Source organism: Triturus cristatus, chromosome 2_1 (genome assembly GCF_964204655.1).
Source record: "Triturus cristatus chromosome 2_1, aTriCri1.1, whole genome shotgun sequence".
Taxonomy (NCBI): Eukaryota; Metazoa; Chordata; class Amphibia; order Caudata; family Salamandridae; genus Triturus; species Triturus cristatus.
This window is the reverse complement of record NC_140581.1, coordinates 1,004,052,830-1,004,080,409: the sequence shown is the minus strand read 5'-3', so window position 1 is coordinate 1,004,080,409 and position 27,580 is coordinate 1,004,052,830. Positions and strand designations below refer to the sequence as shown.

General features: G+C 41.5%; 1 protein-coding gene across 1 annotated transcript in view; it reads left to right on the top strand.

Moving 5' to 3' along the window:
- Positions 1 to 1,087: 1,087 nt before the first annotated feature.
- The window catches only part of CNTLN (centlein), a 1,182,709-nt gene continuing 1,156,216 nt past the window's right edge, over positions 1,088 to 27,580 (top strand). Inside the window, exons 1-2 of the mRNA XM_085634784.1 lie at positions 1,088 to 1,408; positions 20,751 to 20,876. Of these exons, the coding sequence (XP_085490910.1) occupies positions 20,784 to 20,876 (93 nt within the window). The 5' untranslated portion in view covers positions 1,088 to 1,408; positions 20,751 to 20,783. The remainder of the gene's footprint in view (positions 1,409 to 20,750; positions 20,877 to 27,580) is intronic.

The following is a 27,580-nucleotide window of genomic DNA, read 5'->3' as shown; positions in this document are numbered from 1 at the left end:
CGTGCACATTTTTGGCTGAAAAGCCGAAGCGATCGCTAAAGGTCTTTATGCCTATGCAGCACATACGCGCTGCGTAGGCAAGACCTACAAAGGAAGGACAAAGAGGAAGGACTAACCACTAGCAAGCATTTTTGAACGACAATCGAAGGGACGAATAAAAAGCCAATGGGCCCACAGGTTAAATACGTCATGTCTCGAAGACAACACATGTGCTACCTAGGCTTGACCTAAAAAGTTTTTATAAAAATAAATTGAAAAAATAAAAACGAGCTTCCAAAGGTAATACCTTTAATAGCTAGACTTTACATAGTGCAATTTGTTTTTTTATAACCGTCTTTTAAAAAGCACACACTTCATAGCTTAGCTGGTAGATTCCTCACAATACTTTACAAAAAATGGGTGTCATCAGGAAGGCTCAAGTGATTTCATCATTTAAATCTAATACCGGCTTCCAAACAACCTTAACATTTGCAGACTGAACAGCTGTACACATTTACATTTCTTTCAGTGAAGCATGTGCCCTGGCAATACGACTTTGTTTAGCGGTCTGCAGCTCCCTCAGTTTCGCAGCACAGGAGATGCCTCGGACTTCAGCTGAAGCATTTAAACTTTCAGTCGGAATTAACCACCTCGGGACGGTTCTTTTAGCGAAATGTACTTAACAGTTTTTCTAAAAGTAAAAAAACATATGGGCCCGTCGCAGCCCTAAGAGCCCCTTTTCGACCAGGTGCACAGACACAGTAAACACCCTCCTCTACACAGGGTGGCATTCGTTCACCGAAAACGGCAGTTGTATTCCCAGAAAAATGGAAAGCACGGAAAACGATCTGTGAATGGTCCACACTGAGTTGGCAAGTTAGTTCGCGTGGATGAACGCCTTCAGTAAGTATGCTGTCAGCAGGAGCATCTCTGAACTCAATTCACGACCCCAGCTCCAGGAGCCTCACTCGACTGGGTAACGGATTTCTGAGTAACAGATTCTAGCTCAAGCGCAGTGGATGAGTCGCGACGCACATGACGTACAGAATCAGGACTGAACGTATTGGTCACGTGCGACGCCGTCGTTGCTAAGAAACCTTCCTCTAATAGGAAGTGGTGAATTCGTATCGTCCCGCCACTGGTGCCGCTCTTCCCGGGAGGATTGCGTTAGTATAGACCCGCGCAGCTTCAAATCTCTGGCAGGCTACCGACGAGTTAGTTGGGGAGGAGGCAGGGACAAACAGTAGAGAGCAGACAGGGTATGGCAAGGGTTTCATTGACTGCCTCATTACATAGAGTTACTCGTCGCAGACCTGAGGAGGAAGTAGTCACTCTTATTGTAAGCTTCCCAAGTTCGTTTCTTTGAAGTGAAAACAACTCACAGTGCTGCAAAGTGCCTGACAGACCAGCGACCATCAGGCTTCATGTGGTAGGTGTCAGTAGACAAAGATCCCAGTTGTCAAGTGCTGCGCTAGAAAGTTCATTGGGTCATTTCTTTATCTGCGTAAATTGCAGTTTTCATCTGCGGCAGGCTGTGTACAAGGGTTTGTAGTTAGTGTTGCTCCTGGCAGTTTTTCTACAGGCATGGGCGGTAACTTAATGTCCCAGCCGGTACATAAAATTTGAAAATCGCATAACTCCGGTATCCCGCCCCTTCTCCCCCTGCATACTTTAAACAGCAAATGCAGGAGGATGGCGCTTTAAAACTGATCCACGAGTTTGCAGACTCTTATAGGCACATGCATCATCATAGGGTTTTGCGATTCCTTAATAGCGATTATTAAGGAATCGCAATTAAGGAATAGCAAAACCCTATGCATGTAGGAATCGCTAAAGAAATAGCGATTCCCACAAATTCCTTAATTGCGACTAGCAAATTGCAAGTCGCAATTAAGGAATGTCTTCCCATTCATTCCTATGGGCCTCCAGGCCCATAGGAATGAATTAGAGATTGCGGGAGCAAATTGCGAGTACCAGTAGGTACTCGCAAATTGCTCCCGCAATTTCGATGGTGCAAGGGTGTCAAAATGACACCCTATTGCACCCATGTATGTTCACTCTGCACAAATGTTGCATACACACATGCTCTAAGGGCATGTGTGTGGGCAACATGAAACTTAGAAAAATGCACATAAGTGCATTTGTCTAAGTTTTCGCAAATTACCATGAGGTCCAGCCTCATGGTAATTTGCTCACGCTAATAGCGAAATCGCTATTTTTTAAACTGTAATGCATTGCATTTAAGGAATCTCAATTAGGGATTCCTTAAATGCAATCGCTATTTAATGAATCCCAATTTTGAGATTCCTTAAATAGCGATTTTTGCATTTGGGATGATGCATCCCAAATGCAAAAATACCGGTCGCATAGGGGCAGATTCTGAGAATCTGCCCGTTTGCGACCGGTTTTGTGCTTGATGCATGTGCCTGTTAAATCTTGAAGAAATGGTAGATGCTTTTCTTTTGGAACGGTGGAAATCCTGTGTGCAGTCTGGCTTTTAGCATTTCACACATGGCATGCAATGTAGTGTTGGTTAAATAGCATGTAGATGCTTGATATGTCCTTTGCAAGTTATGCCTTGGGACCAGTGGACAGCTGTATTGTGGTACATTTGGTTTGGGATGGATGCAAATCTGCAAGCATCACAGTAAACCTTATTCTTCATTGAGTCGGCTGGTCCCCGAAATGGCACACTGGCAGATCTGTAGCGATCACAAGGTCTAAAAGGCCACACTGTACGACCAGAGCTGCTGACTTTGGAACTGGGCAATCGGGTTCGAATCTCGGCGTTGGCTCAACACCTGTGATGCTGGGCAAAACTCTTAATCTCTGCATGTCTAAAATAAATCTGGCCTTGTGTAATGTTACTGGTCCTCAAGTAAGATGTTACAATGCCCCCAAACATATCAAAACCGCAAAAAAACACATGTAAAGTGAAATTTTAGGGTTTGGACTTGGGTGACCAGATGTCCTGGATTTCCCAGGACATTCCAGGTTTTCACAGGACTGTCACATTGTTCCAACACTTTTTTTAGTTTTAAATACATGCCATGGTTTTTGGGAGAAAGGGCAGGTCGAAATTGAAAGGTATGCTGCCCTTTCACAGTTGCCTCTGAAATAATTAAAGTAATGTATCTGTTTTGGTCAGACAGCATACAAAGAGGCCTGCTGCATGCTCCTAGCAGAGGAGATTGGGGAGGAGAGCAGGAGGGGCACAAAGAGAAGGTCCTGCCATAGCTTATGTAATGTATATATATGTGTGTATGTCAACAATAAGAAATGAAATGGAGCATATCATTATACAATCAGTATAATTCAATCAAAAGCATTAGGAAAAGTTCCATGCAATGCTACATCTGCAGTTCACGTCCAAGTACATTCCTTGGGAGTCTTGTACGTGAGTTCAAATCCACGTTATTGAAGTTTTTTTACAAATACACATCAGCCCAGCCAATGCGTTGCGTCCAAAAAGGACTTAATCAGGGTTGGGTTATTCTGCAATTCCTAATATTTCGTAGTATTAGGAAATGTTAAAAAGATTATGTCTGGAAAAAGTTCAAGATATATCGGGTGGTATAGGACCCCCAATTAAATCTCTCTCGTCAGAGTCGATAGTCCATACCACAAGATTCCAGCCATTTGCTGGAGATACAGGTCTATCAACTCTGACGAGAAAGATTTAATAGGGGGTATTATACCACCTGACATATTATCTTGAATTTTTCCGGAAATCTGCTTTTTGACATTTCCTCATACAATGAAACATTCGAAATTGAAGAATAACCCAACCCTGATGAAGTCCTTTTTGGATGAAACGTGTTGGCTGGGCTGATGTGCAATTGTAAAAAAAAAAAAAGTGGATTTGAACTCACATATAAGGCTCTACAGGAATGTAATTGGATGTGAATTGTGGATATAGCATTGCATGGAACTTGTCTTAATGCTGTTGATTGAGCTATATTGATTGTATAATGATATGGTCCTTTTCATTTGTTATTGTTGGTTTTGGACTGTTTGTGACTTCTAAGCAGTGGAGTCACAAAACGTTTAGCATAGACGAAACATACAATAATTCAATAATACACCAACGCGACATCTAATGGCCCACACTGCTACTGCATAATTTCTGTTGAAATGTGTTTGTGTGTTTGTATATATGTGTGTGTGTATATATATATATATATATGTATAAAGGAGAAAGGATGGTTGGGTAACAATTGCGCAGTTATAAAATAGTGAGTTCAAAATATCTGGTTGCTCCAAGGATAAAGGGAATGGCCATCCACCAATTACCAGCAATGCAGACAAAGTCTACACCATTATGCACAAAAAAGGAGATATATCCCGAGCATATTCCACAGTAGTTAGATACAGTTCGCAAGAAAGTGTGGACACAAATCTTCTTCTTTGTCTTCTTTGTTTCAGTATATTTCTTCAACACAGTCCTAGCCGCCAACACGTGTTTCGTCTTTTGTGGTGTCAACCACAGACTTCCTCAGGGCTAGAATTCAATATTGTCTTTTGAGGTACCGATTTGCTGTGATATTATTCACTGTATATACGACATTTAAGTCACTTTATGGAGCATCTTTTAGTGCTTAGAATAAGAAATTATATTGGTAATGAATTTTGGAGTTTTGGAATTCCCTAAATATGTGGTTTCTCACTTTAAATGATCGTTGTTTTCACTAGGTGAGCTGATTAATATATACTGAACAGGAGATTGTGGATATTCCTTATTACTGGCTCGCTAAACAGAATGTTAATAGTGAGTATTATGTGAGATCAAGAAGGACTAGCCTATTTGTGAATTTACATAGACTCAAGACTGTAAGGCAGGGTACAAACCAATTTGTTTGTTCATGAAGCCCTCACCCACCAACCTAGTTGGTGGCATGCTTCATCATCGGGCCCACCCAGTGACACCGAGTGTGTCCCGGGTGTGTTTCGACGCCTGGATACAGCGGAGCAGGTATGTATCTGAGTGTGCAGTGTAGTGACGTGAAGGTGACGATTTAAAAGCTATGCAGGGATCCCAGTACCTGAGGGTAAATTATATTTTAGTTAACTGGGCCACTGCTAGCATTAAAAAAGGCTGTTGGATGTTATAGGAATGTTAATGAGGGTTTCCTACATCCAGGTGTGGTCTACATGTTTCAGCCAGGCCTTTATGATTAAAACTGGCTTTCCTCAGGACCAAAGTGTGTAGGTGCAAATTACTTAGATTTAAGTGATTGTGTAATTTTGAGAAATGTGTAGCACTTGCTAAGGTGCTTTACATGCGAGAGGGGGACTCCCTCTTAGAGCATTACTGGACATACAACAAGTATGACAGGACACACATACAGGGGAGAGCCTCAGTATGGTTACATATTCACAAGACATATTGATTGCCAATATCTATTGTGCTGTGTAGACGATAAATAAGCGGCAAATGGTGTAGCCATATTGGTGGTATGGCTAAGGTGATAGTTATCATATGTACACGAAGTTTTGTGGTGGGCTAAGCATCGTAAGCGCATCAAAAGACAAAAAAACGGTGGAAAGTGCATGAAAGGAAGATTATCCTCACGTTGGCTTGTTGCCAAACATGCCCCATGGAGTAGTCCGGCAGAGGAATGGACCCTGGGAAGATAAAGGGTCCTTAGGGGGTTAGGGACCTGTGGAAAACGAGCTTACCCGGCTTGTAGCTGAAGCGCTTGGTTTACTCACGATACTTTCGGTCAGTGTCTGCGTTGAGCCTCCAGTCGTCTCTGCGTCCTCCGTTGGGCTGTCCTCGGCCGTGTTTGTGCTTTAAATGCAGGCTGCATCATTCTGAACACCTGTGCGGGGAAGGACAGAGAAGACAGACTGTGCGAGGACACGCTGAGTCATGGCTGTACTGCACATGGTATACATGGTATATATGGTGGAGAGGTGTGGCTCACTGGTTAGAGGCGGCAGACCCGTAAGCAGAGAATCGGCCAGGGACCAGGGTTCAATTCCCGACGCGGCAGGGTCGTGGACCAGGGTCAAAACGGACTCGATAATTCTCGCCTCGGTACCTACTCTAACCAGGAACACACTCAGCAACTCTGGGCATTAGGCTTGCCTCATCTCTACAACGGCCCCCCACAGACGCCGGGGATGCCTGGTTTCACCTTGGAGATACCCAGAAAGGGACCATCTCACAGGGAAAGCCAGGACGGGTTCCCCAGCGGTCTTCAGCGCCAGGATACTCCATGGAGTCACAGTGCGCTTTACAAGTACACCTACATTTACATTTACATGGGCGGGAGAGCAGTGTATCCTGTTGTGAGCATGCCCAGAAGAGTATCCTGCTGCGAGCATGCCCATGTGCAGGGGAGTAGTGTGCTCTGCTGTGAGCATGTGTGGTGCCGAAAGTCGGCGCCTGCGCATTGGGAAGGCTGGGTGAGCTGTACCCAGTGTACACAGATTAGTGTACAGTTGTAAAACAAAAGAGCGCTAACTGGGGAAAAAGAGAACTTAAAGAGCGCTGTGGGGTGCCAGGTGTGTTATAACTGGCCAATACAACAGGGGGACATTTAACACGGAGGGGAATCAAGAGTAAGAAATTCATGTTTTTAGTGAGCTCCAGGGTATGGGGTCATTCAGGCCCAGGCCCGGTTGCTGCGTAGAGAGACAATAGATCCATCTCTGTTCTTTGGTATGAAGGATCTGGTCATTGTCTGTTTGGTGAATGTCAAATTGTTCAATAACAGTCCAGGACATGTCATTGGGGGTGTGGTGTGCACTGAGGTAGTGATCTGTCAGTCTGCTGATGTTTTTGTCACACCTGATCGTGCTTCTGTGTTCAACCACTCTGGTCCTGATTTTGCGGGTCGTCATGCCCACGTAACGGAGCCCACAGGGGCATGTTATGAGGTACACAAGGTTACTGGAGTTGCAGTTGGTGTGTTGGTGTTGTGTCCAGATTTTGCCAGGTTCAAGGTTGAGAGTTTTCGTTGGTTTGGTGAGATGGCACACACTGCAGTTGTAGCATGGATAATGTCCAGTGACTTTGGGAAGGCCCCAACAGTTAAGGACTGTGTTGCCCATAGATTTGGGACTGGCACGTGGTCTTGTTGACACTAGTTTGTCTTTAAGGTTGTTGGCACGTTTGAATGCAAAGCGCTGGATCTCCCATTTTCTGGTGCCTGAATTGATTATCTTCCAGTGTTTACGGATGATGCTGGAAACTTGATTTGACGCTGTATTATATGTGGTCATGGGTGGTGGATCTTGGTCTTTTGTTACTGTTTCCAATAGTGATTCTCTGTTTATATTGCGTACCCTTTTGCTGGTTTTGGCAATAATGGCATTGGGATATCCACGTTCCTGTAGTTTGTGTGATAAGGTGCGGGATTGTCTTTTGTAGTCCTCTAGGTGGCTGCAGTTTCTGCGGATCTGCAGGAATTGCCCAAATGGTAGATTTTCCCTTAATGGTCTGGGGTGGAAGCTGTCAAATTGCAACAGTGAGTTCCTTGCTGTTGGTTTGTAGTGGGTGGTGGTGCGCAGAGTTCCTTGTTCTGCTCGAATGTTAAGATCCAGGAAGGCCAGCTCGGTGGCACTGGAGGTGCACGTGAATCGTAGGTACGGGTCACGCTCATTAAGCCAAGTGAGAAAAACGTTTAGTACATCCTGTGTTCCTTCCCAAATCAGTAAGATGTCATCTATATACCTGTGCCAAGTCTTTACATTTTTGGAGTATGGGTTGGTCATTGACATGACGTGTTCCTGCTCGAAATGGTGAACATACAGTCCTGCCACACTAGGAGCAAAAACACTGCCCATCGAGGTTCCGTTAGTTTGCAGGTAGTAAGTGCCATCATACTCGAAGTAGTTTTCATTGAGGGCTAGGGCTGCACAGTCAAGGATGAATTGCCGTGGTGTATGGTACATCCATGGGTTTTGCATCAGTACATCTTGTAGGACTTGCAGCGTGGCATCTTGTGGGAGACTGGTGTACAGGCTTTCTATGTCCAGTCCCACCAGTAGTTGGGTGGTTTGATCGAAATTCATTTCAGTGATGATGTTCAGGAGGTGTTTAGTGTCTTTGATGTAGGTAGGGGTTCCTTGTACCAGTGGGTTCAGGAAGTGGTCGCAGTACCTAGATAGCGGTTCCAGAAGAGAGTTGATCCCTGAGACTATAGGTCTTCCTGGGGGTGGTATGGTGCCCTTGTGTACTTTGGCTACAATATTAAAGTAAGGTACTTTCGCATTCTTGGTTCACAGGTATTCCGCCTCTTGGGTTGAGATATGTTCAGCGTCACTGGCTCTTTTAACCATGGTGTGTATGGTGATTTGCAGTTCGGCGGTGGAGTCTTTTTCCAGACGTTTGTAATTACGTGTGTCGCTAAGGAGTCTGCGACATTCTTGATCGTAGTCGGTTTTATCAATAAGGACGATCCCTCCCCCCTTGTCAGCTGGTTTGATGACAATGGTGGGGTTACTTTGTAGGCGTTGTATGGTGTCACGGTCTGTCTTTGATAGGTGTATGTTCCTTTAAGGTTCAGTTTCTCTATGTCAGTGTAGACTGCTTGTTCGAAGGTAGAGATATCTGTGGGTACACTGGTAGGAGGTGGCACAAACATGTAGACCACACCTGGATGTGGGAAACCCTAATTAACATTCCTATAACATCCAACAGCCTTTTTTAATGCAAGCAGTGGCCCAATTATTAAAATATAATTTACCCTCGGGTACTGGGATCCCTGCATAGCTTTTAAATAGTCACCTTCACGTCACTACACTGCACACTCAGATACATACCTGCTCTGCTGTATCCAGGCGTCAAAGCACACCCGGGACACACTCGGTGTCACTGGGTGGGCCCGATGATGAAGCATGCCACCAACTAGGTTGGTGGGTGGGGGCTTCGTTAACAAACAAAATGGTTTGTACCCTACCTTACAGTCTTGAGTCTATGTAAATTCACAAATAGGCTAGTCCTTTTTAATCTCACATATAAACCCCGGGGATACGGACTAGCTACCTAGTCCTCTCTCTCTCTCTCCATTGATAGTGATAAATAGTGAGTATTAGTCATGTCTGTTATGGGCGGATATGTATAATTTGTAGGGAATTTATCTTGGGACAGCAATGATTTAGTAATGTTTGTTAGTAATTTTAGGTACCTCTGTAATATCGTAAATAGGACTGTTTTGATATTGGATATCTTGGCATAACTATATGTTTTGGAATACTGCGCGATATTTGGTGAGTCGCCTGTAATACTGTAAGGATACAAGACTCTTTATCATCATGCTCACTAATGTGTTTTGTTGGCATGGACTTTTATTGGTCTCTTGACTGCCTTAGTGGTTTGTATAGCTGATCACCGTCACCCAGGCCCTCGTCACCACCGCCAAGCTCCAGAAGAGACTCCAGCGGATCCAGAACGCCTCAGCCAGACTCATCCTCGACATCCCACGAACCAGCCACATCTCCGGACATCTGAGAGACCTACACTGGCTCCCCGTCAACAAAAGAATCACCTTCCGCCTCCTCACCCACGCACACAAAGCACTACACGACCAAGGCCCGAGCTACCTCAACAGCCGAATCAACTTCTACGCTCCCAAACGCCACCTCCGATCAGCCAACCACGCCCTCGCCGCCGTCCCCCGCATCCGAAGAGCGACTACAGGAGGAAGGTCCTTCTCCTACCTGGCCGCCAAGACCTGGAACTCCCTCCCGACCGACCTGCGCCTGACCCAAGACCACCTCTCCTTCAGGAAGAAGCTGAAGACCTGGCTGTTCGAGCAGTAGCGGCACCCCCCCCACCCCCAGCGCCTTGAGACCCTACGGGTATGTAGTGCGCTCTATAAATGTCTTTGATTGATTGATTGATCACCGCTTTTTGTGATGCTTTTTGGTCTCCTCCCATTCTTCTTCCTTTTCACGAAGTTTAAAAAAAACATTTGGGGGGTTCAATGTGATAGATACTAAGCGTTTTGTGCTTATACTAACTCACATATGGGTGATCGGATCTGTTTTCACTGTTATGCCAGACTTCTTCTATCTTACTTTCTTGATGCCTTTTGGTACCTTTGGCAATCTTTACGTGTGTAAAATGCTCGTTCCCTTTATGATACACAAACATATGAGGGTGGTGCTCTTTGCCTCAAAAAAGACTGCTTAAATGGAATTAGTTTGGAATTGTAATATGGGTCTTTCTGTGTTATGAATTCTAGCCCTGAGGAAGTCTGTGGTTGACACCACAAAAGACGAAACACGTGTTGGAGGCTAGGACTGTGTTGAAGCAATATACTGAAATAAAGAAGACAAAGAAGAAGATTTGTGTCCACACTTTATTGCGAACTGTATCTAACTACTGTGGAATATGCTCAGGATATATCTCCTATTTTGTGTACGTATGTATGTATGTATGTGTGCGTGTGTGTGTGTGTGTGTGTGTGTGTATATATGTGTATATATATATATATATATATATATATATATACACACACACAAATTTACAACGCCATGCAAAAAATGGGACAGATATATAGAATAGAAAGAAGTAAGAATTAAGGCTTTAGTCCTACCTTTATGTCTGGCCTTGTCCAGTTTTTGATTCTCAAAATCTAGTCACCGTAATTTCGGCGGAAGATTAAAGGGGCTACTCACTGTAGAGAATTTTTTTTTTTTTTTAATAAGACCTGCAGTTCTAACAATCACAAACGTAGGCTTTCTAACCTGCTTGTTTGCTGACCATGTTGGACTGGCCTTTTGTGCGCTCTGGCTATGCCAGATGGGCTGGCTTGAAAAGGCCAGTGTATTGGTAGTTTTTTTTTGTTCTCACCACTGGACCAAAAATGTGAGCCCACATACTGACCCTTTGAAGCTGGCCCACTTGGCTAGGCAAACACATTTTGATGGTCACCTGTGGTTTTGAGAACTGTTGTGACTTCATTTCCTACAGAAAAAGTCTATTCTCTTACATGTGTTTCTTCAAAGTCATTATAGAAACTATTCCAAGTTATGTAAGGCCCAGACAGCCAAAAATTGAGATCTTGTGTTGGGTACACCTGTATTTATGTAATTTGACCATTGTTATATCCTGCATCTATTAATTACTAATAACTATATTTCTGCCTTAATCTTCACAAAGTGTTAATTTATTTGTAGGCATATCCACAGAAAATTAGTGTTTGTATAGCATTTGTTTGTCAAAAAGGCAAACCTACTTTTAAAGTGTACTTTAGAAAAGTTCCCAGTACGAGAGCATTTTGTGCCAGAACGAGGGCCATAGATTGTCTCCAAAATAAAATGCACTGATCAGAATCAGAAAGACTATCAATCTATAAAATGACACATTCTAATTAAATCTGAAGAATTGTCCTTAAAACAAGGCACTTGGGAGTTGTGGTCTGGATTGTCAGGCTCTTGATCATATACACATATTTGGGCATTTACTATGTGCGAAGATATACCCGAAGAGAGCAGGGGAAAAGCATAAGTCTTCATCCCATAACCCTAATACACAAAAGGCTGTGCTCCTCCTACATAGGCTCCCAATGTCCTATGTTCATGGTGAACTTAAAATGATACTATCCCTTGTTTATCCCTCGAAAAGCATGCAGTCATATTACTCACTCTGTCAAGCTTCTTTGTAGGGTTTGTTCCTCGGCAGCAAATGCGTTGTTAAGCAACTCACCCTGAGCTCTTTTTCAGCATGTTGTAGGATATATCGGTCCTAAATGAGTCCCTCGTCATCTAAAATTGTATGGTAAAGGGGTACAAGATTAACAACTAAAATTGAGTGGGATTGAAGTTTTTAAGAAACCTCTGTCATCTTAAACTATGGTTGACGTGTTTCTCCCCCAAAATTACATGCCCAGTGGTATTCTTCGGCCCTAGAGGACCGTACTGTCACTTAAGCTAAGATTACTGTACTGCCATCTAACTTCAACATTTTGTTAATGAGTTAAAGGCCTGCATGAAAATGCAGCCAGACTGATTGAATTTGGGCGTCATTTCTGCCAGAGGAGTAGGCCTGTTGTGAGAAGGATCATGGCTGTCTGACATTGGCAAATCAGAAAAAGTCCTAGTCCTAGTGAGCAGCAAAATCAATAAGAAAGCAGACAGCATCCCTAGTAGCATCAGAAAGTCTTCAGGAAAGCTCTGGCTCACTTCCCAAATCTGGTGTTTATGTATAGTTTTCCTGCATTAGAAATAATTAGTTTCTGCAAAATCATGGTGCAAGCAAGATAATTGCACTTTGAGCAAATCAGAATACAGTTCTATAAAACATGATATTGCTTTACAATCTAAGCCCTATCCCACTACAGGAATATTTATTCCTCCCAATCGATGCAAATGTCATCCGAAGATGGCAGGACTAACTTGCAGAAGGACCTTGAAAATGCAACATTACTATGCCCGTGTTGGAAAGTAATCTTCAAGACAAGCAAGAACAACTTCAAAGGAAATGAACAAATATGAATCTGTGTTAAATGTGTGCTGCAGAAATAATGAACAGTCAACATGCAGAAGTTCACATCCATTTTGAATAAGATGACATTGAGGTCTACTTATCCGAAGGCAGAAAAACACACTTTGACATGACATATCAAATTTGTTTCAAATGCAATAGCATCATGTCAGTGAGTATATGTAAATTCAAAAGTGAATCTACGTTCTACACATTGTGAATAATGCACACAAATATAAACTACACTAAAAACACTAACAAACTCCACCCTCAGATTATTTGTGGAATATTTATTGATTATAGATTAATCAAACAGTTATAACACAGTCTGCATTGCTGTCGGCTTCTTGTTATTCAATTCCTCCAACTGTTTCAGTTGATTATACAGTCTCTGGCATCCTCGTTCTTAGTTTAGTTCTGTTTTCTCTTCTCTTTACACCCACAATTTAGAAACATCAGCTGAGAAAATGTGAACGAGAGAAACTGGACAATTGCACTAATCAGTTCAATAATTACAGGGTTACTATTGTCCAAAACCTAGCACCTCGCAAACTATCAATCCATCCACCAACCGGACTAAACCCCTTTCCTATTTTACTAACCGAGCAACCTACGGCTTCCAACACACCATTTCTTCCATAGCTTGGACTGCAAGAAAAATATTTGTGATATTATAGATATAGGCATTAATAACCTTATTGTTCACAGGAATTAAGGTAAAGCATCTTCTTACCTTCAAACCCTGCAAACACCACCTTTCTTCTCAAGAAGGCGATCTAGCACTAAGCAGTTTTGCATTATCATTGCGTGCATAGCAATTAACTCAGTATTAATCTGCATTGGCGCTCTGGCTGCATTAGAAACAAGCCTATTAACATGCGTAGTAAATCTCCTAATTTTGACATCATTCCTTGTCATTTCTGTAGAAGGAATCATAGCTCCTAATACTTCTAATGCTTCCTGGTCAAACCAGGCTTCACTTTCTTCAAACCAACAGCATCATTCATTCCATTCACATGACAAACTCTAGGAAATAGGAAGAATCCACTCTATTACAAGGTAGGTTGAAATAAGTAGCCATACCACACACATAATATATTACTCTTAATATTTGGTCTTCATGAATCAGAAGATCACCACTAACAACATAACTCCTTTCACACTCTCTCTCACCCACAAATTCCATTGGCCTAACTCCTGCAGGGTCATGGTGTACCATACACAATTCACCCTTTCTCTCATGTTCCATTCTTAATCTTGGATACAAATTCGAAAACCTAAATTCTTTGCCTTAATATGCTCACTGATTTTTCTATTCATCCTTGTAATCTCTAAACATATTCATTCTCCTCTTATTACGTTCCTTATCAAATTCTTGCTCTTTTTTACTCCCTACTATACACACACACACACACTTCAGTTTAGTCTGTGTAGTGTTGTTGTTAGTTTGTGCAACTGTATTCATAATTTACTATACGTCACCCTATTCCCAGCTTCTTCAGAAACAGGAAGATCCTTCAGCGAAACGTTAAAATCCGATGGGTATTGCAATAAAAATTCCTGCTTATTAAATATACTAAAAGAAATTATAAGATAAACAATAAGAGCTGAGGATATGTTGCACCTTTACCTGTAGAAGAAGGGAGAAAAGTAATTCCCAATTTGTAACCACCATAACATCAACATATATTCAACCAACATTTTTGTTTACGTTTTACCATTAAATCCTCTGACTAAAGTATGTATCAGTGCATAAGACTCAGCCTTATGTATTGTAGTTCAACCTCTGGAGAAGTATTCTACCAGAGAAATAAGGCGCAAAAGTAAGCCAAATAAGACTATTAGTATCATTATCAATGAGCTCATGCTAACAATTTCACAGCATTTGATTTATGCCATTTCTGTTGAGACCAAAAACAAAAATGAAGTGTGTGGAATTCGTAAAATCAATCTTCAAGCAGCTCTCTTGTTTTTTTCTCCCCCAAAAATAATAGACCTTTCTTTAAAAAAACAAAATAATAATCAAACTTCAAAGTCAACTTCTCTTCTTTAGCTCATAATCTCAAAACTCAATTTCTTCATCTGGATTCTTTGCAAACCTCAAAATTATTTCCCAACTGTCAGGATTTGTTTAATTGGCAACCGTTTATTGGACTCTATATTTCTGTACGTGGCTTTCTTCAGACACAGACGCAAGATACAACCAGTCAGGTGAAGCATACTTACTGTTTGGAATTCTCTTTCTTGCTTTTATTTTTTGGCGACAGGCTATTCAGTCTTGCTGGTCTCTGAGTTGATTTAAACTGCTTCTAGTTCTTTCTTAATCAATTCTAACGTTTCATTCTCCCAGCGCTTTCTTTCACAATTTCTTTTCACTGCCATGGTTGTTACAACCCTTGCATCTTCACTTGTGACTACTGCTGAGACTTCTTCACCCAATGATGAACTTGTGCTTCGATCTGCTTCAGCAACTCGACTCACTGGAAATTCCTTTCTTCCTCTGGGGGTTCTCTATACTCAAATTTCTCAGCTGAAGCATTTCACAGGCTGGATCAGAGGCTATTTCTTAATGCTGCCACTCGTGACGTTGCAACAGCTCTTCACTCTGATTTTCAATTTGAAACTAGCCACTAGAACCATAACCAGGATCTTCTCCTTCATCAGCAACTTCACCAGTTTCAAAAATGTCTTTAACCCCCCCCCCCTCCCTCCCCCCCCCCCCGATCTACACTGTGAATTTGATTTTGACATTGTAAATTATTGGTTGCTGTCACCACTTATTTATCTATCGTCTTCACTCTCCCCATGTGAGCGGAATGGATCCACTGCGGGGCTCCCGCACACTTTTGATTGTTTCCTTCATCTTCTCCACTATGCCACATGATTGAGGAAACATTTGATCAATGTGGACAGCTGTTCAAATCAATTTAGGAATCTCATTTTTATAGTGAGTTCCACGGTCTGTCTCAATAGAGGATGGCAAGCCAAACCGTAACGATTGCCTTAATAAGAGTTTGGCAACTGTTAGATCTCTGGGTAGGATAGGCCTCAACCAGTATAGAAAACAGATGATAAAGAGAATATATTTAAAGCTATTCTAAACTGGCATCTCAAACAAGTCAGCCTGGAGTCTTGTGAATGGGCCCTCTGATTTGCCAATGTGAATCGTAAGACCCACAGTTCCTTTTTGCAGATGTTTCTCTGACAAATCACACATCTTTGGCACAGATCTTCTTTAATATTTCTGAATTTTTAATTGAATCATTCCTTTCTGAAAGTTCTGGTCAGTGAGTCCCTTACTGCATGAGTCTGGCCATGTAAATAACAGGCCATTGAATATACAACACTGTCAGGAAGAAAATATCTCTATTTAGAAGTGATTCATATGACTGGGTAACTCCATTTTAAAACCTAACATTTCCCATCTTCGTTTCTCATCCTCCGATAGTTTCTCCTGGAGATCCCTCTATTCACTCAAGTCTGAATTGGGTCCAACAAGAAACAATTTACCAGTCAGTCAGTCAATGAGTCTTTATTCGATTAACATCATAAAATACATTCTACACATGTTAAAACAGTTCATATACAATACAGTTCATATTACAATACATGATAAAAGTTCTAAAACCATAAAAGTATTACATAATAAACAGGTAATTTAAAAATATAATGACAAGCATAATAAAATACAATAAGAGACACGCCAGTCAACCTAATAGTCCATAATATGGTGCTAATTGAAAGCAATTAAAGCCTTATGGAACACATATCACGACTTGAGTTTCCGTGCCCTAAGGATCATGCCCAACTAATAAATTTGGCAACACCTATTACAACAGGTTTTGATGTATCTGTTTTCAAAATTCTACTAGCAACCTGTGCAGAACGAGTGCTCATTAATCTGAAAACAGGACGAAGCCAAACACGACGAGGGAGTAAATAAATTGGGCAACAGAAAAGGAAATGGTCCAATGATTCGATTGCATCTACACAGAAGGGGCACTTATCACTACCAAGAGGACTCCAGCTTTTGGTGAGACCTCGCAGTGGTAGGGCGCCCACTCTAAACTGGTGATACAATTTGCGATCAAAATACTTCCAAATGGTATCCCAGCAACCTTCATAGACAGACTCATCCTTAAAAACTAGGAATATGGTGGTCATCGAGGTGCCTATGAGGGAAACACATCTCCTATTCTTAATAAAGCACCAATAGGCGTCCTTTAGGACATTTTTCGGCGGAAAGACCACAGTATCATGGTTAGCCCAAAGGTCACCCATCCCAAGATCAATCAGCAGGGTTTTAATACCAGACAACCAGGGTATCCTATGCGAACCCTCCAGCCCTTTAACCTCCAGAAGGGCTTTAGCGTAGATCGATAGTTCAGGTGTAGTCCACAGGCGACGCCAAAACGCCAGGGGTCTATACCCTGCCAAGTCCTCTAAAGGCTGGATTCCCTGATCATATAATAGGGGAATACGCGGAGTGGATTGCGGTAGCCCTATTGCTGACCGGAGAAATTTATTCTGGGCGGTCATCAACTTGGACAAGTTACTAAAGCCCCAAATCTCAGCACCATATAAAATGGCAGGCAGAATCTTGGAGCCATAGATCTTCATTAGGGGAGCTATTGTTTTCGTTAAGGAATGTTTATGCTCTTTCAGCAAAGCTCCACCTAATTGGGCATGTTTAAGAGCAAGAAGATCCAGCTGATGAGACCAGCTGCAAGTCTCGCTAAAAGTGACCCCTAAATAGGTAAACACAGCCGTTTGATCCAAACTGACACCACCCAGACACACCTGCGCCTTAATGCGCCGTGGTCCACGAAAGACCATAAACTTAGATTTCCCAACATTTATTTCCAACTCATGCTCGCGACAAAAAATCTCAAAGCGAGACAGGGCTAATTGCAAACCCTGTCTCGTCTTTGAGATCAAAAGGGTGTCATCCGCGAACATGAGTAGGGGAACCTTCATTCCAGCCAGGGAGGGAGCATCGGTAGGGTTGTTTGAAAAATAATTTATAACCCTATTAATGAATAATGAAAACAATGTGGGAGCGAGCACACACCCTTGGCGAACTCCTTTGGACACTTTAAATCTATCCGTCACCTCCCCTGGTTTGCCCCATCGAACACGGGCATACGTATTTTCATGAATAATAACCAGGAAGGATACCAATTCTTTTGGCATGCCCATCTCCAAAAACAATTTACATTTTCTGTGCTATCAGCAGAACTTTCACTTGATTAATTCTGTTCTGTTTCTTGAATCACAATCTACTCATTTAATTTTACAGATGCATTTTCAAGTGTGCAGTATCTCGCTACCTGGTCAGCATATTTGTTTCCCACCAGGACCATATGATAACCCGCCTTATGGGCAGCACATTCGACTACCGCAATTTCTTTTGATTGTTGTATTGCTTCCAAAACATCAAAACTGTAGGTACTGTTCCTGATGGTAGTACCAGAGGATGTGATAAAACCCCTTTATGACCACAACTGTTCAAAATCATGAACCTCTCTAAATCCATACTGGCTATCTGTATAAATTGCCACTTTCATTGTATCTGCAAGCAACAAGTGCTTGTTAGGTCAATCACAGTAGGTAGGTCTTCCATGATTCTCATAATTCTCCCCATGGTTTAGGGTCAAATCTGATGGGGCACACTCACTCTTTTCAGAATGGAAAAAGGTAGAATTCTTTATCATAATCGGACATTCCATGGGCGGGTGTATTACATAATCTTTCTCTCAAATCCTGGAAGGCCTTCATACATTTGTCATCCAACTGTTCCTAATCCTTGATATCACTATAAGTTAGCTTTGTTTATGGCTTTGCAGTCAAGGAAAAGTTTGAAATCCACTTACAACAGTAGCCAACAATTCCTTGGAACAGCCTCACCTTTCTCTGGGTGGTCAGAGAATTCATTTTCAGAACTGCAGAAACTCGTTCTTTTGAGACTTGCCTTGCTCACTTTCAATATAATGACAAGAAAAAATTGCCATTTTTTTACAGTAATGCATCATTTTAGGTGGCACCTTCTGACCATTGTGAGCAAGATGATTCAGAACACCAGTTGTATCTAGATTACAGTCTTGTCTTTGATGCCACAAGCAGTTCATCAGTATATTGTGCCAGGACTGAGTTACACAGCACCTGTAGATTCTCAAAATCTTTCCTTTAGGATCTGACTGAAAATTGAGTTATTCAGTATACCCCTGTGGAATTCGACACAAATGAGGACTTATTTTAGAACTGAGGTTGACTATCCTTATGCAGAGGGATATAGAAAAACACTTGGCGTAAGTCAATGGCTTTATACAATTTTACATCTGCAGGAATCTGGAATAATAGAACAGCAGAATTTGGTGACCACAGGACTTCATGAGATCAGTATCTGATTTATTCTCCTCAAGTCTTGCACTATTCCCCATTTACCAGTTGGTTTTTTAAAGCCCATTATCGGAGAGCTATAAGGACTACCTACCAAGCACTTCTCATAGAATACATTTTCTGTAATGGACTTCATTCCCTCTTCTGCTTCTTTTGAAATTCCGTATTGCCAAATTCTAGGAAATACTGCCTTAGGTTTGAAATTAATTCTGTCGGGAATCACACTGTTTATCAATCCTATATCCTTGCCTCTGAAATCACATACCTCTTCTTTGATATGTCTTAAATCCAGAGGCAGGTCAACTTTTTTAAGAACTGTGAACAACTGAACTCTTGAGCTTCGATTGCAACACCCTCCTGTGTACAATACATCTTGCAGTTCGTTTTGCAGACTTGAATCTCACAATATGAACTGTTGATTGCTTTCCAATGATCCAAATTTATTATTCATCTGCAGACCAATAAAATGACTACTTGTTGCCATGTCACCAAAACCTAAAGGGAACTCAAATCGGACAATGTAACTATCAACAAAATGCACTAGACATTAAGGTCACCCTCATCCAAGCGAGGCCAAGCATAAAAAACACATGAAAGTCAATGCTGAAGCCGCTGACCACAAGTCCACTTTCTCTCTGACATAACATTGCACTTTTAAAAACAAAATGACATGATATCTTACATACATCTAAAGCTACATGTAACCAAACCTAAAGGCTAAAAAAGCCCCCAAAGTTAACCACAATTTGTTCAAACAAATTCAGATAGAAATTGAGTAGAATTAAGATGCTTCAAAAGCAAATGGATTGCACATGGTGAAACATATTTAAAAGTTTGCAGCATTGTAGTTATGATCGAATGCTTGTGGAGCATCATAAAATGTGCCTTTGCCTGGAAGAGGAAGGGAGCTAAATAACGTATTCATGCACATTTGAATTAAATTGAGTGCAAAAGAACAACTGTAACAGAAAAGAAATAAATCAAGCACATTTATTTGAATTATTTAATGTTATTAAAGTTACTTGTACTAAAAGATTAAAAAGGGTACATAAATTAGCTGTAGGGTGCCCGTGAGCAGCATAAAACGCTTTTAGTCTTGGTGTCAGTTGAATTTAAGATCACCGCTTCTTTTGGAAATGCAGCTATGTTTTTTAAATACATCTGTTGTGCTTGTTGGGGTGGGGTGAGTCTGGGTTTAAGGCCATTTTGGAGGTGCCAGGTAATATGTGTGAAGCACACATGGACCATTCCATGCCTTCTTAACAAACGTAGGGACCTTTTTCTCACACATTCTTTCATTTAAAATTGCAGATTTGTCCTGTAAATCTGTGTCTTATCTGTGAGAACTGTCAGATGCTCAATTTCACATTGCACAACTGCTGTAAAATTGTTATTGCATTGTTCCAAGGTTAAAATATAAAACAATAAATATATTAAAAACAAACAAAAAACAAACGTAGGGACCGGAGGGATAATTCACTGAAAACTATTTGCTCTGGCATAAAAGAGCATTATTTTTGAGACGGCTTAGGTAAATCTGGAGTCCAAGTAAGATCCTTAGTGGTATATGGGCGCACTCTCTTTCTCCGAAACGGCAAATCCGATACACATTACCTTCCATTCCCCTAGAATTTAAGCAGAACATTCTACAACATGCTGCAAACATGAATGCCAGATAGTTACTGTTCTTCCTTTTCTCGTGACATTGCTTTTGTCACAGGATTGCACACAAACGTATTAAATTCCTTACTTTTTAGATAATGTGCAAACATATCTACTAAACATGGTGATCACATTGTGGCTTTATGAGAAATCTCTGAGCAGTGAGTTTAAAACAAGTCTGTAACTACTGATCAGGCAGTACCCTTGACCTCTGATTGCCTCTTGCTATAGTGATCTATAATGAATTACTACTTTTTTCTTCCTACTTTAGTTCCATTGCAAACTAATTCCAACTTGATTGAAGATGACATCCAAAAAAGCCTTGCAAAATGAAGACAAGATCTTATTGCTGCAAGAAGAAGTCAGTAACCTGTCAGAAGAGCTTGCACAGTGCCAGGTTTGTTACACCAATTGGTATATTAAATTGAGTGTCTCCGATTTAAATGCAAAGTTGAGACACTTACTATGTCACATTGCAAATGTAATATTTAAATGTTTTATTCTTGCTAGCTCTTTGTTAATGTGCAACGACCATGGAAAATAAAAGTCCAAGCTGACATGAAGTTCTTTACTGAGACAAACCTCTTAACAGAATGTTCTGTTTGCATAAAACCTGTCTCTGAAGACAAGAATTGTTTTAAAGAACACAATGCTAACTTGATTCTGAGAATGTGGCCGTGGTGGGAGTCATGCTGCTATACAAAACTGTGCAGTTGTTTTATTCTTTTCCCCCCATTTCTGTGTGACGCTAAGGCACATCCTGTAAGCTCTTATGGTTGACCATGCAGAGTCCTTTGTAGGCCCAGGGCAATCAGTACTGCTGCCTCTCTGCTGTTCTGGGGTGGGATTGAATTCCCCTTCGTGCACCTAGGCAGCCCGTCTGTCTCACATCTGCTGGCTGGGAACAGGGCAGCACATTCAATGTAACATTGGGGTCCACGGTTCTTTGCACCTATCAATTTGGAGTCATTACAGTCTTTTTGCTCTGATTCACAGGAATCGGCCATGCTGGTTTTAATAAATATATTTTCTCACTTTTAATAAATATATTACAAAAAAATTAGGTGGTAGTGCACTGTCGTTTACAGATGCCACATTTTCGTTTTACTTATAAAATGATATTGTGTATAAACAATCTTTGGAAACTGGGTTTCAGCAAACATATTTATCAATTGCACATCATCAAGTAAAGTGTTCTGATTGGTTTTCATCATATTAAAATATTTCATTTCATCATACAGAATTACAAAACAAGAGCTTTCTTAACTACTGAAATGTATTTTGAAATATTTGTACAGTTCACTTTTTAGCTACTTAAATGTGATAGAATAAAACATGACATCCTAGAACCTTCCATTTCTCACTTTTTGTACAGCATCTTTGTCAGATAGTTCACTTTACAAAATCTTCAAACTTTGCAGTCAGAGAAAGGAAAGTGATTGTAGAAGTAAACTGACATTTGACCTCTGTCTCTGAAAACAGAATTAATGTGACAAGATAAAAATAAGATTGAAAGGCATCTTTAATGCTTCTTCACTTTGTGAGTTAACAGTGGCAAGTAGGTCTAAATATAGCTTGCCCTGGTAAAACCTGACTCTCCATAGCGAGTGGAAGAGTAGATTCTTTGAGGCCTGCATTGTGGGGGTGGTCAACTCTGACAACAGCATAGTACCTTGTGAAACCTTTACAAATTTGAATGACACCAGATTAATATGTAGCCCTGCATTCTAAGACCTCCGAAACTTGATGTTTTAAGTATGCTCACTACTGTTTTCCTGCGCTCTTTGCCTGACTACATTAAGGTAGTGTTACTGTTACGTGGACATTCATAGTTTCCAAGTCTCCCCGTGGCAAATGTGTCACTTTAAGTCAGTTGTGACCTTTAAACAGACATGGCATTGTTGATGTGACATTTTGCTGGTAATATTGTAACTATGAGCTCAAACGCCCCAGCAGTAAAGTGCAGTTGAGTAAAAAGCCAGGATTAGATGAAAGCATCGGACATAACAGCGAGACAACTTTGCATCTATGCATAAGGGCCTGATGCTCAAATGAAGGTTTGCATTTTCCCTCCCAGCGCCTGTCCATGGGATAACAGTTAATTGTTTTTATGTACACTACGACTATGATGTAATGTAAAACTCTGCCAGTCTCAATGCTCCGGTATAACATTGGTCAGAAGTCACAGGCCATTAACTCGACGAGATTTTATTTCTGCAGGTTCATCTTTAGCTTTGACTCTGCCTTTAAGAGAAAAACATCTGAAACATGTGAGATGGAACATTTGAATATTTTAACTAAAGATACATGCAAGATTGATTTTCATTTGATGTTGCCAAAATTAATATCCTAAAAAAATTGGGGAGAGATCGAGTGGGCTAGTGTTAGTTTATTTGACCAATCTAATTTAAGGCGGAACGTGACTAAACTTGATTTTGCACAAATGTAATTATATTGTTCCTAATTATTTAGAGTTTCCCCAAAACATGCTAATCTGTGCATTGGACTTAAAATGTAGCAGAGTTGAGTAGAGAAACTAAAATGTGTGTTACTGAAGCAAAGAGCACAATTGGTGTTTGCAAAACAGGGCATACAGACATGGGGCCAACAATGCAGTAGGCACTTGAGATACAATGTAACTTCAGTGGTAGATTCAGAAAGATGTATGCGTTTGAGAAGACGGTTGTGTAAAACACTTAAACTTGTCGTTGAATATGGTCATTGACACATCAGGAAGTCATGGGGTGGCAGAAGTGTTCCTTTCTTTTCTTTGGTATTTGGAATGTGCATAAGGGAACGGGTGAGGAAGCTTAGTGATGAGATAGGTCCTGTATGATACTGTGCAGCAACTTAGACATTGCCATGGTGCAGGCTGGTGAACATAACTGTTGATATGTTCAAGCTGCACATACAGGGAGCTTGTCAACGATCAGTCAGGGTGGTCTGTTGGAAAAGGCACATTTCAGAAGAAGGGCATGAAGTGTGCCTGTCTTAAGCAGTTTGGATAGATATGTAATATTACAAACAGTCTTCCGGGGGACACCGATAGAAGAAATTAGAAGTTATGCTTGGAAGAGCTGAAGTACTGAATAGGGATTTGGAGCTTCCTATGCGTTAATTTCAGGATGAGACTCATCTGCATATCAGTAAATAGTTGACAAAGCCCACAGCATTATTGCCCCTTCCCCCACTTTCCCTCTCCTACCACGTCCCTCCCTCCTACCAATTTTGTTCTGGTGCTAAAGACTGTATGAAATAGAAGGACCAGATAAGGGTCCATTGGAAAGACTACTCGGGTTGCGTGCTGGAGGAGTAGTGTAAGAAACAAGTCTACTGCGTGCTTGCAGCAAAATAAGTGCAGTATTTAGGTTACTACATTTTTATTGTTTGTTCCAAACATACAGAAACCAGCCAACTACTGTTTTTCCTCTTGCTTTCCCTCCTCATCCACCCCCTGTGCTCTTCTCAGTTTAAACCTTAGTACAGTTGCTATTCTCTCATATACATTGTGGTCCTTTTCTCTTTTCACCCCACCCCCTTACCAGGGAAGTCCTGCTCAGCTCAGGTTGGCTGTGTCAAATGTCCTCTTAAAAGAATACTGGTTCTCTCAATGCAATATAATAATGTTCTATCTTGGTATTTGCATGTAATAGTCTCTTGGGGCTTTGGAGATCTTTGACTACTCTGGCGGGGTAGTCTCTAACCAGATACAATGATGCCCTCAAAGTAATCGTTTGCAAACGAAAAATAAATAAACTTAATGAGTGAATGAAAGAGTAGGTGTCACATGCATCCTATCTGTGAAGAACACAGCAAACAAATCAAAATTTATCGATTAGTCAATTCAATCCATAACAACATATATTGCCTATAGGCAAACATGCAATTAATTTTTTTAATCTTAAAAAGAGGGGACCGACTAAAGCAGATACATGCTTATGTTCAGATTAAAATAACTGGTGAAATTGGTATCAGTCACACATATATGTGCATTTCCGCTAAGTGTGGATAGTTGTCCATAAAGCCGTCTCTCCAAAAAAGTTCCACTTTAAATGTTCCACATGTTTCCGACGGTAGTGTCAATTGTACGTAAGACGGTCCTCAACATGATGACTCGTGTTGTGAGATAGCAGACCACAGTCACTACAAATGGAAGAATACATCAACAGACAACAAAAGAGCCAAATGAAAAAAATGTACTAGTAAAATGCACTTTAGATAAAGAATCATTATATTAAGTATCCTAACTGTTCTTCCAACAAGTATAGTCCTGGATACTAAAAAAGATATTACTCAATGAATGGTACACAAAGAAAAAGTGGTGCTTCAGTCGTGAAACTAAACAAACCTATGGAAATTGTAACTCATGTATGGTAGTGGTGGCTGGTGGGGGACGAGGCGGGGGGTAGAAAGGTAGAATTTTTTTTAAAAGACTTGCCTGTGGGTCGCCAGCCACCGCCTCTCCTCTGTCCTTGGTGTATCCTGCTTCCCGGAAGCTCGTAGACTCCCCTAGGCAATCATGGCGCTGCCTTACAGCACCGTTTTGGTTGGTCTGAGCGCGGTGGTGAGGCGCTTGCGGTGCTCAGAGGAACTGGGAGCTTGTGCATGTTCTCCACCCAGGCTGTACCATACAGCCTGGTGGAGAACCTTCAAAGTGAGCATGATGGTTTGGCCGGCCAAATCATCATGCGCACATGATGCAGCCACCATTCCTCCCCCTGCTGGCATCACACGAGCCCAGCTTCACCCTGCCCTAACATGGAACTTAAAGGCAGGCTAAAAATAAAATGAAAATAAAGTTCTGTTATTATTTTATTTTCACTTTGCTCTGCTCTTAGAGAAGTTGGGGGAAGCTTCTCCGCCTTAGCGGAAGAATCGCACCTCATATGGCCAATATAATTTAAATGGTGATAACAGTTATAAGCTAAATCTAAACAGTATGCTGCATCGGCCAACACCATAGCATAATTGGCATTATGGAAGAATACCATGAACAGGCACTCAAAAGCAAGCGGCACGCGCACAAGTTTGTACACAGGAAGTAAACAAAGAAAGGAGCATTACATTCTCAAACTGATTCTTGGACTTACTACAGTGAATCATGGAGGGAAATCACTTCCATGCAAAATACTTCACGTAATGATGCAAAATGCTAGAAAAGCCGAGCTAAACAAATGGAAAAAAATATAAGAAAAACCTCCGTGTTATGACCAAAAAAGGCAGTATGTAGGGAAACAAATGTTTTCATCCAAACTTATTCTTAAACAATCAGTCTCAAGGAGTCTATGTGACCATTCACAAAGCTACGTTAATACCACCAGAGAGAACCATTCAACTGACATAGTCCTTCATTAACTGATAGCCTTCTAAATCTATGTATTCTCCCGAATAGCCAACAGCTGATCAACATTCAGTCTCCTTAGCGAGCACTCAATTACATCCGTCTTCCTCCATTTCATGTCCTGGTCTTGGTGGTTGTGCTAACTAGAACATCTGACTAGAGGAGCATTCTGAACCAATCTAACCGCTACCCTGGTGTTTCCTAAATACTTTCTCTTTCCCTTTGATGCATTTTTAGGTCTCGCTGAGACAGCGCAAGCTGTCTCTTTGAGACATTTTGTAAGTGGGCTTTCAAAAGTGCTACCCACATGATTTGGCAGGCCTAAAGCTTGAGTGCACGATGGCGTGCACGTGCACAGCTGGTGCTCGCACTCGCTCCTCCCCCTCCCTTTTCGTCAGCTTTAATCAGGCTCCTCTGATGCTGGCATTCCCCCCTCCCTTCTCGCCCAGCCCTTCTTGTCACCTCGGCTTGTTTATTCGCGCGGTCGTGTCACTTTCCCGGCCACGCATCCGTTTTCGGTCACTGGTACTCAGACCAAGTTTCAGGTTCGATGCAGCCTTTTGCTTGACGGCTCAGTTTCCACTGATGCAAGCTGCATGTTCGCTGCGTTGTACAGAGCACAGATCTATTGAGGCGGTGTGCCTGTCGGATCCGTTTCCATCAATGTCGGTCGAGGGACAGTCCAGCATTCAGAATCTAAGCTTGAACACGCTGTTACCCTCTCAGCCTCGTTTGTTGAAATACGAGCCGCACCAACAATTCGTTGTTTGAAGTGCGGTCTTAAATGAAACTGTTTCTCTCCTGGCTCTGTTTCAGCCGCGCAGTCGAGCCACACAGTCACTATATTATGTTGAGTGCGGGCTTGATGGAGCCATCAAATTACCAGCTTATTTTCCTCAATGGGGTGCCGTGCAGGCCCTTTGTCACATGTGAGGTTCAATTACAGTTTTGAGACCAAATTACTGCTGTTCATTACTTGCAGCTGAGCAAGCTGCGAAACCTTCCAAATAAAATATCTTTGGTAGTCCAACATTCAGGATCGGGCACTGTTGTGTTGCTATTCATACTCCAAACCAAAAATAATTCCTGCTTCAACGCGCTTGCTGCCGGTGCAGGCAAACACGGGTGGAATCAGTCCTGTAATTAATTTTATTAAACAAAAGGATGCCGCCCTCCAGGATATCGAGGTTGACAAAATGTATTCACACCACTAACACCAACGCATTTTAACACAAGGTCTTGATCACGGTTGGGTAAGTCCTATCTTAATTACTCTTTTATACTGGTATCCCATGTTGCCCATAATGAGGCATTATGGGAAGTGTAGTTCGAAAGTTTTTTTTAATATGTACATTATATACAAATTATATTCCACCAATCACAACGAAATCTATGTCAGTAATCAAATTTGTCCCGCAAATTCACTGATTTTCAAAAGTAGTTGAGAGGTTATATAGAATTGCATTCACTAAATTGGGGAGAGGAGTTGGCTTAACGGCTAGGGCGCTCGACCTCGGACCTGGGGAACTGGGTTCGAGTCTCGGTAATGACGCTGAACATCCTGTGATTCTGGGCAAATCACTTACTCTCCCTGTGCCTAACAAAAAATGAATGTGTGCTCATGTAACGTAACTGGTGCTATGTAAAGCGCTCTGATACCTGATTGGATTCGGGTCAAGTTCGCGCTATATAAAACTCTGCAAAAAAAAAAAAAAAGTAAGCACAGTTGAAACATAGTGTAATCACATTCACTTTGTTAC